General features: G+C 39.6%; 1 protein-coding gene across 1 annotated transcript in view; it reads left to right on the top strand.

Moving 5' to 3' along the window:
• The first annotated feature begins 1644 nt into the window (after window positions 1–1644).
• DDX1 (DEAD-box helicase 1) overlaps window positions 1645–10143 on the top strand; it is a 20744-nt gene continuing 12245 nt past the window's right edge. Inside the window, exons 1-9 of the mRNA XM_009275561.2 lie at window positions 1645–1721; window positions 3990–4041; window positions 5051–5114; window positions 5840–5869; window positions 6138–6234; window positions 7755–7802; window positions 7954–8037; window positions 8963–9046; window positions 9484–9560. Of these exons, the coding sequence (XP_009273836.1) occupies window positions 1706–1721; window positions 3990–4041; window positions 5051–5114; window positions 5840–5869; window positions 6138–6234; window positions 7755–7802; window positions 7954–8037; window positions 8963–9046; window positions 9484–9560 (552 nt within the window). The 5' untranslated portion in view covers window positions 1645–1705. The remainder of the gene's footprint in view (window positions 1722–3989; window positions 4042–5050; window positions 5115–5839; window positions 5870–6137; window positions 6235–7754; window positions 7803–7953; window positions 8038–8962; window positions 9047–9483; window positions 9561–10143) is intronic.

Here is a 10143-nt window from a genome sequence, read left to right as displayed (position 1 = left end):
TGTGGGAAGAGAGGTTGCCAGTGAAGACTGAGGCAAAAAAGTTGTTGAGTACCTCAGCCTTCTCCTCGTCAGTTGTTGCCAGTTTGCCAGTCATGTTCATCGGGGGCGTACGCTTTCTTTGACCTTCCTTTTCTGGCTGACATACCTGTAGAAGACATTATTATTATTCTTTGCATCCCTTGCCAAGTTCAGCTCCAGCCGCGCCTTGGCCTTCCTGATCCCATCCCTATACAACCGGACAGCATCCCTATACTCTTCCCAGGATACCTGTCCCTGCTTCCACTGCCTGTGCATTTCCTTCTTGCCCTTTAGTTTGACCAGCAGGTCTTGACACAGCCATGCCGGTCTCTTGCCGGTCTCTTGCCGTCCTTTCCTGATTACTTACACTTGGGGATCAAGAGCTCTTGCGCTCTATGGAAACCATCCTTAAAGATCTATACCAGCTCTATATCTGTGTCTTTAAAAATGATTGGATTCGTCATTTATCCAAAAGCAAGCAAAATGATATAGTGAATAATAGTGAAAGAAAGGAGGCGCATCACATGAAGATACTCTCAAAGGAATTATTAATATATGAGAAGCCATCATGATGCAAACAGTCTGGTACTAAAGATAAAAAATACCTGCTGTATTTTTCTCTACGTGACACCTGGTTTCTACAGCATAAGTTAACAGTCAGTAGGGCTCAGTGAGTGTTTTAAAAAAGGTCCTAAAATAGGCCTCCAGGACAAAACAGGTACTCCAATTGCAACACAGTAGTCAAGAGAACGACATTGTCAGAGGTTCTGTCCTTTATGTAGCCTTTGAACCAGATGTGTCTGTATCTGAGGACTGCCTTAGAAAAAATTAAAGTTGTGTTTCACGATTGAAAACGGTAGGTAATACTTTATGCTGTGCCTTCCACTTAGCAGACAAATGCCCCATTGATTTGTGGTGTAACTGTAGAAGCTGCATTTTTTCATTTGCAATCTAATTTTATTTTATAATAACACCCCAGAGATTCTCACCTTATCCTGGAAGAAGATTGCGCAGAATTTGGGGAAACTTCTGTAAAAACTGGAGAAGAATGTATCCCCATTAACGTATCTCTAAAAAAATAAACTGGTGCATTATCTATGTGTGAAGGTACTTTTCTTCATATAAAACCCTGAATACTTTCTGCCATACATGTTTATTGTAGAAAACTATGCAAATGTGAATTTCACCAACAAAATGAAAAGATTACAGTGCTGTATGCAAATGTAAAGCAGATTCTCACTGTAAACACACACTTCATGTTTAAAACATGTTACCCCGTGTGTAGACTAGTCTACCGGTTCTCCTGACCTTACCGTCTGTACGAAGCTGCAGCTGCAAGGCCTGGCACCACAGGCATACCCGAGCTTTGATTTGCAGGGGCAAAAAACACACCGGCCTTTCAGAAATGTGGGAAAATGGTGAGCAGGTGACCCGAGTGTACCGTAAAAATCCGCAAACAGAACAAAAATAATTCATTCTCCGATTTTGCCCTTGGTGTATTAGCTGTAGGGCCACGTCTGGGCCCGCGTCCCCATGCCCGAAGTGGGCACAAACGGGCCGGGGCCGGAACGCGCGGCGCGGCGCCTCCTGCCTCCCGCCCGGCGCCATAAAGCCGCGGACGGGCTGGGCGCCTGCGCCCTGGCTCTGGTGGCGTTGGGCGGTGTTCGGCGGGGTTCGGGTTGCGAAGATGGCGGGGGTTTCGGGTGAGGGGTGCTGGGGCGGGTGGGGGGTGTCGGCTGTGCCGCCGGCAGCAAAGCGCTGGGAGAGCCTCTCGCCTCTGGACCTGCCGGCGCCTTGGGGGGGTGGCGGCTCCCGGTCTCCCTGCGGTGGACGGGCCCTGTCGGCGCCGTACGCCGCTCCTCGGGCCTGCCCTCGGTGCGGCCCCCCTGTAGTATGTGACTCACCACGTAGCAGGCTTAAGGTCGACAGGCCTGCGGGGATGTAAGTGCCCTTCCCGGCTCCTCGGGCTTTTGCAAGCCTTCAGAAGTGGTTGTCAAAATGATCTTGGAGGTCTTTTCCAACCTTAATGATTCTATGATTCTATGAAAATGGATTTGCTGGTTTTAGCGCATGTGGGGTATGCATGCATCCGGCGAATGGGGCTGCTTAAAAGTCAGACTCGTTCCTCAGGCTGACTGGTTTCTGTAACAGGAGGCTCATCATAACTGTTCTGTGTATTGCAGTGGATAATAACTGGTTTTTATAGGAGTGGTTCTGTTCTGTGATATGGTTTGAAGTATGTGTGTAAACTGTAATCTAAAAACTTACCGTTGAAGGAGGAAACATCAGTGTTTGTCCCCCCTATGCACATATATGCACACAAAGGGGACCGGTCAACGTTAGGGTACTGTAAAGTTTTAATGTATATGAGGTTTTTAATTTGTTTCGTTTAACTGAGTTGTTTATATCTAATCATGAGGGAAGATGCTGAAGCTTCTTCCATAGATCTAGAGGTGACTTTAGATGCTAGACAGTAGGATTAATTTGGCTGTAGTTGAGGAGAATGTCGTAATGCCGTTGTTTGATTAAACCCTTGTACTGTATATTGAATTAAACTATGTGAACTGGGAGTATATTAAAAATGGAAAAAATAATGTAGGGATTTATGTAGAATTTGCAATCAATAGCTATTTTTATTGCTATGGAAAAAGCTTTTTGCTTATGTGGATTGTCTAATTTTGTAGGAGTACAGGCTAACACTTGAAAATATTAAAGCTTTCTGAAACCATGTTACAAATAAAACATTTTTTATAGCATTTGTATTATAACAAATGGAAGAATAATTTTTGGCTGCATACATCCATATATGTCACCCCAGCTCTCTATGTGTGTACATGTGTGTGGTGTATGTGAAACCTAGCATGTGACAGTGTAAAGGCTAGCATGTAAAAGCTCCATTTAGAAAGATGCATATTTATACTTAAAGAAATTGATTTTAGAGTAACCCTGTGTGCCTGAAAAGATAACCAGCAGCTAAATTGTATTTTGATGGTATAATACTATCGTTTGGGTTGGTTAAGATCTGCTTTCTTCTTGCCCTTATTGAATAGCTGGAGGTTTCTCTTTTTAGTGTAAAGGCTAGCATGTAAAAGCTCCATTTAGAAAGATGCATATTTATACTTAAAGAAATTGATTTTAGAGTAACCCTGTGTGCCTGAAAAGATAACCAGCAGCTAAATTGTATTTTGATGGTATAATACTATCGTTTGGGTTGGTTAAGATCTGCTTTCTTCTTGCCCTTATTGAATAGCTGGAGGTTTCTCGTTTTTTCTTTCTTAAATACAGAGAATTTGTTTATCAACATACAAATGTTATTATGTGGCTTCATATTTAACTTGTGACTGAGGTATGACCATCAGACCTTGATATGAGTTTACCAGAAGGGGTGTCTAAGGAAAAAACCTTCCAAAGCTGGATGTGATTAGTAACTGTATGAAAAATCAAAGCATTGTCTGGTTAATATACGTGCTGTAAGTGTGTAAGGCAAGACTTGGTGAAAAGAAAATTAAGCATCTCAAATTTGAGTCCTTATATGATACAGGTTTTTTCTTTTTTTGAGAAGTGTTTGCATCTCAACTGTAGAGAGAGTCAGGATATTTGTGATTAACGAAGTCTTCCCTGTTGTTTGCATAGGCAGTTTCCTTAAATGTGCAAAGATAAGTACCTTGCCCTTGAAATGGTAGTCAGTTCCCACTGTGTTTGCTTTGCTGCTATGTCAGCACCTGCCCCTATGCCTAGTATATGCCTGACTTACTCCGCTATAAGTGGGGACAACTGTCAAAACTGTATGTGGGGAAGGGAGAATGTTTTTTATCTATCACTTGAGTTCTATAGAGAAGGCTGCATGTGCTGTTGCCAAAAAGAATGCTTTTTTTTATTTTTGTCTGTAGTGGGAAGTGTTGACACTTGGAAAACTTTTGGGCTATGTTGAGGTAAATAACACTGTTTGTTCCTTTCTTCTTGTCTTACAGAAATGGGTGTTATGCCTGAGATAGCTCAAGCAGTGGAGGAGATGGACTGGCTGTAAGTAGGAATGCGTTTGGGCCTGGCAAAATCTAATTTGCCTTTCAGCAATATATGACACGCTTCTTAAAATACCTCTGCTGTCACATTAAAACAAAGCAGATATGTGTTTTCCTTCAACTGTTATTGCATCTCATGCACTTCTTTTTAGTGTGAATGACTGAAGAACGCAAATTGTGACTGCAATGGTAACATTTAAACTTGGACAAGCAAAGCATGACTGCTTATACTTCAGTGTCATTTGTTTGATAAAAGGCTCTGTGTTTTTACCTCTGAGCTTCTGGTTTGTTTATTATGTATTGAGGGATTATCGGATGAAACACTGTTAGATAATTGGTGCTAGTTTAGTAAATGTTTTCCAGGCTGTGGTCTGAATTTGTGTTCTTCAGAGTTGATGCTTGTGTTGTGTCAGTCTTAACACAAAAGTTATTCATCCTGGTTTTAGTTACTTGTTTGGCTTTGGCTAAAATATTTGACTTTAAGGCTTGTTTTAATTGTCATTCAGAATGTTATCAGTATGGACAGTCTTAGTGTATGTAGTTCTTCTTTTCTCATAAGCATGGTATTAATTATCTGTGATTGTCTGAAAATGCTGGTTACATTTAGATATCTTTACTTTCTTTTCCAGTTTTGAATAGGAGTCTTGTAAATGAGGGCTGTGTAAGCGGCTTAAAAGTGAAACTCACTTGAAGAAAGGAAAACAGGGAATATATAATTAATCTGTTTCTTTTATAGTTTAGCATAGTGATGTGAGATGTAGCCCTCTTGTCAGGGTGCAGCTGAATCCACTGCATCCACTAGTCACTTCCTGTCAAGGTACATCTGTTGTTCCAAGCTCTCCTTGTAAATGGAATCCTTTTCACTTCCTTAGCTGCAAGCCAGGAAGAATAACACTTACCTGCTATTTCCCATTGTGCAGATGACTGTGGTTTCTGTGAGTTCCTACATAAGCAAAAATCCTTTTTTCTACTGATAACATCAATTTGTGGTGATGTCTTCTTTTCTGTAGTCTTCCTACGGATATCCAAGCAGAATCCATCCCACTGATCCTGGGAGGTGGTGACGTACTTATGGTATGTATGCAGGATAGCCCTATTCCTAGAAAGCCTATGTCTTTTAATTGTTGTTTGTGCGGTCAATTCCCTTCTTCCCAGAAGGGTCCATAGTTAGACTAGGTCTCCTGTCTTTCTTCAATAGAAAGTATATTCTTCAGCTAAAAATCTCTTTGAGTTCCTGGTGTGTTTCCAACTGTTCTTGCAGATGGGATTCATTCTTTTTAGGCTTTATTTTTTGACTACTTGACAGGCATTGCTGCATGAATGAGTGCTATCTGATTTCATCTACTCTCCTTTTTGTTGTAAATACCTGACATAGATCTGCATGGAACATGACTGGTACTGCCTAAACAAATGCTTCAGTATCGATAACCTTGAAGATACCAGATTAGTATGCCTTGTTCATTATGTCTTTTGTGGATCTCTGTGTTCTTGATTCTATAACCAAAGTAATGCTTCCTATAATCTTCTCTCTGCCAGAAATCAGACATACATAGATAGTTTTCCTGGTGGACTCTGGGAGCTTTTGGGTTTTTGTTTTTTTTGAAGTCTGTTGTAAAGGTTTTCCATGTTTGTATTCCCATCTAATTTGTGTGAAGCAATGGCATTACTCTCTAAGATTGTCTGTGTTATGCAGAAGTAAAAGTAAACTTAGTTTATAGTTTATTAAAATAGAACTGTAGAACAGTCCTTACGGTGTAAGTTGCAACTCTGGTTAAACTCTTAAATTTTTCTTCCTATAGGCTGCTGAAACAGGGAGTGGAAAAACTGGTGTAAGTAATCAAATTTAAATTAGCAGAAAGAAAAAGTCTTTAAGTGGTGAGAGGTGGTGTGTGTGTTTGTGTGTTTACGTATATACAGAGAGAACGTGTATATGTTTGTATATGTATTTAAGCAGTATTATTAATAGTCTTTACAAACATATGTGTAGGCATGTTTTAAAGTGTTTCTGGCCCTGAGTATTGCACGTGAAAACTAGGCTGACTGTATATCTGGAAATATTTGTATAAATTGTGGAATGAAAATAACTTTCCGTTTTAGGCTTTTAGCATTCCAGTTATCCAGATTGTTTATGAAACGCTGAAGGACCAGATGGAAGGCAAGAAAGGGAAAGCAACTATTAAAACCGGTGGGGCAGGTAAGTCTTCATATGTCACGTTCCTCAAGTTTGGAACACTGTTAATTCATGTTGATTCCATCATCTCCCAAAGTAAAGTTAACCTAACTTGCCATTAGATGAGTATTTTTTCCTTAATTTGGGATAATGTAAATAGAATATCATCATCGCAGATTTTATAAAACAGTGAATATAAATTTACTGGTGGAGTCATGGAAAGAACTGGGGTGCGTTTGACTGCAGTCTCTTAGTAATGCTCGTTGTCTTCAGCTTAAGGCTGGCTGATCCATACCACGCTCTTCAGTGTTCTTTTGAAAGCCGTACTAGTTTAGTGCCTTGCAAGATGTGAAGTGGTGGTAGTGTCCAGCTTAAAAAAAGGAGTTAAAAAAAATCTTCCAATTGCAGGGACAGATGAGACCTCAGCAGTGACACCACACAGTTGGTTTGGGCCTCTTAAAGTGAGCTTGAGCAGAAAGCTCTTCTAGGCTCAAACTTATTTTTGTGTGGCTGGGGTGGCACTGTGATATGTTTTTCAATTCTGCTGCGCTGAATAAAGTTGTTGCATTCCTTTTGGCACCTAGCTAGATTTGGAAGCTGAATAACAACATCTTGAGTTGCTGCAGATTTGAACTAGTAAACATTGAACTGAGCAGGAAGTGCACAGGGCCAGAACCCACTGATACAGAACGGATTGTAACCATGATAATATCCTGACAGTATGTGAGGGTCTATTATACATCTGTTTAAATAAGCTTGCAACTTGAGTGCTAGTAACCATGTCCAGTCTGTGGTATTTATAGATTGAGGTTTATGTAAGTGACAGTAGCTGTACAGACAACACCCTGAAGATGCTATACAAGTTCTTATCTTTCAGCTTCATGATAACTACTGCTACAGTGGTGACAGTACAGTCAACTTTAATAAATAAATAAATATCCTCCTTGAAGGAATGTAATGTGAATACACTCGGTAATCCTAATTGAAATGGCATCTAGTTTTACAAAAAACTGCTTGTATTGTGGAACCTCTAGACTTTATTGCAATGTGTTAAGGGGCCTATGAAAAATGAAGTTGGAATTTTTACGTGCTATATGTGCTCTTCGGTAATGACACTTTACATTAAGACATTTTTCAGGGTATCAGTTAAACTTGGAACAGAAATAGCAAATTCATTTCAAGTTTATTGCTCTTTAATGTAGCTTTGGATATTTTCTCTATGAATTTGATTATGATTATGAGAATTCTGGCTTATTTTATAAATGTATTCATTGTTTTCAGTTGTATTTTTAAGTAACTTAATCTGTGCTTTCCTTAATGGAATAATCTAAGCTTTCATAGAACACCTTTGCATTATGCATCTGTGCCCTTCCTTCAAGTTGTAGGCCTTCATTTTGACCTTGTGATATGAATTGCATTGGAACTAAGCTGTCTCCCCAGAAAATTAAGCCAGACACTGTAGAGCCAATGGAAGTTTTAATTTGAGTTTTCCAGGCTTGTCTTGTTGGTTTAATGCTTTTTCTGTTGCTGTCTTTCAAACCTAGTGCTCAATAAATGGCAGATGAACCCATATGATAGAGGATCAGCTTTTGGTGAGTTGTTCTAATGCTGCTTTAAACGTTCACTGGAAAATGTTCACTTGGTGGAAAAAAGAATAAACTAGAAGAAAGTATGCATGAAAATTTCTTTTAAAAGCAGTTAGAGAAGCAATTTCTTTAACTAAAACTGTCTTGTAATTTTCAGCAATTGGGTCGGACGGTTTGTGTTGTCAAAGCAGAGAGGTAAAAGAATGGCATGGATGCAGAGCAACTAGAGGCGTGACTAAAGGTAGATATAAAATTATGTATTTTGGAGACTCTTCTAGAAATTTCAACTGAAATGCTCGCTTGTCACCTGTTGTTAATATAGATGGTTGCATATAAAACTTACTATCCATTTGAGCAGATGTGCCATTACTCAATTTACTGCTAGCTGAAGACTTTGGAATGACCTCTATTTTGGTCTCCTTGTGTTGTAAATTACCTTTTCCCTGACAGGGGATTGAGTTGGAGGAGACAGAATCATAACTAATATTCATTAGAACACGTTTTATTAAGGTGCTATTAATGGGAAATAGCTACTCACACAGCATTTTCAGTTGTTTCTTCGCACACTTCACACAGACACGTGCATGCACAAATTTCATGGTTATGTGGTTGGAGCAACAGTTGAGAGGCCAACCCCAACTCTTTACTTGGAAGCAGAGTCATACTGATGCTCCAGTGGTTCTAGGTGGGTGTTCAGAAAGACTCTCAAACAGTCTCATTTCGTCAGGTGTGCAGGTAATCCTGTAGCCTGTCTGTACATAGCAGCCAGTTGGATGTGGTTCAAGTTACACAACCAGTTGTTGGTGCTAGTGCATGGTGGTGGTCTTGTACTGATTTGGCAGGCCCCCAGTGTTCTAGGTTTATCAGTTCTTGTGGATTCAGTAGAACCACTGGTCTCTCTAGCTTATCACTCCTTTTGGAGCCTTTCACACACTACCTCTCAGCATGTTTTTTTTCTCTCTTTTGCCTGCTGTTCTCTGATAATCTTTCTTCATTACGTACATGGGTACCTACAGAACCTTTTCATGCTAACACAATGGGATTTTTACACTTTCAGCAGGGGTGGAACTGTTAGACTTACATGGTCTTGGAAGCAGACAAACTGAACCATCTTGATGAAATTGAAATTTAGGTGGTATATTAGATCCTTTCTTTGTCTTTTAAAGGGAAATACTACTATGAAGTTTCCTGTCATGACCAAGGCTTGTGCAGAGTTGGTTGGTCAACTACGCAGGCTTCACTAGATTTGGGTGAGTTTCCTTCAAAAGAAGAATCCCATAGACAGTTCTCATACTTGCATGGAATGGCTGGAGTCCTGTTCTAGTCTTGCAGAGAATGGGCTCCTTGGGAAGGATAGCAGTATTGGGGAGTTTAAAACTTTTTGTACAAATGTTGTTCTTCCTGTAAGAGGAAATGTGCTTAGGTGTGGCAATGTTTCTTGTCTCTTGTGACTTTTTCCCTTTTTATTTCAATTTTTTCATGAAGGTGACTGGAGACTAATAAAATCAATAAATGTACTGGTACAAAAATACTAGTTTAGCGTATATCAAAGCTAGAAGTCTTTAGTTAGCACTGTGTATTATTTTTTTTACATGGTAGTGTTAGAGGTTGCAGTTGCTGATACAAAGAGGAAAAAACATAACCTGTCAACCAAAAGATAAAAAGCTATGCTTTGTCTTGTCTTCAGGCACTGATAAATTTGGCTTTGGCTTTGGCGGCACTGGTAAGAAATCTCACAACAAGCAATTTGACAGCTATGGTGAGGTAAGCTTGAATTGCTTATTGGTAGAAACATTATTAAAAGTTTTACATGTTGGTTCTGTGCTGTAACTATCAACTGTCTTTCATAATAGTGCTGACTTTTTAAGGGGAGGTCACTGGGCGAAAGTACCATGAAACATTGAAGCATTTTTGGATAAAAGCATGTGAACAGATTTAACAAAAGCAGTTATCAGCTTGAGGCTTATGATTGTGACTAGACTGCAAATATATTGACTTATTTAGAAGATAAATCTTTTCTGTGTATTACAAGTTAGAGGTTAACTGATCTCTTGGATTTATTTCTTGACTTATTTCAGCCTTAGCTTGAAACACCAACCTGTCTGTATACCTTGGTGAATATCTAAGTGAGGGCATTGTATCCTGTTCACTAGTAGTTAAAGTAGAAGTAATCACACAACTCTAATATGTCAAAACACATACTTAAATGCTAATCAGATGTAGTTAGCCATGCTCTATTTCTGGCTATTGAGTTGGGTTTGCTATTGGAACTCTACCTTAATGTACACTTCTGAAAATGTCTACCAGGAATATCTGTGGTGGTTTTGGTATAGTGTGCCAGTCAAGT

Source organism: Aptenodytes forsteri, unplaced genomic scaffold, assembly GCF_000699145.1.
Source record: "Aptenodytes forsteri isolate BGI_AS27 unplaced genomic scaffold, ASM69914v1 Scaffold94, whole genome shotgun sequence".
Taxonomy (NCBI): domain Eukaryota; kingdom Metazoa; phylum Chordata; class Aves; order Sphenisciformes; family Spheniscidae; genus Aptenodytes; species Aptenodytes forsteri.
The sequence above is the reverse complement of the archived record's forward strand: the minus strand, read 5'-3'. Positions and strand labels throughout refer to the sequence as shown.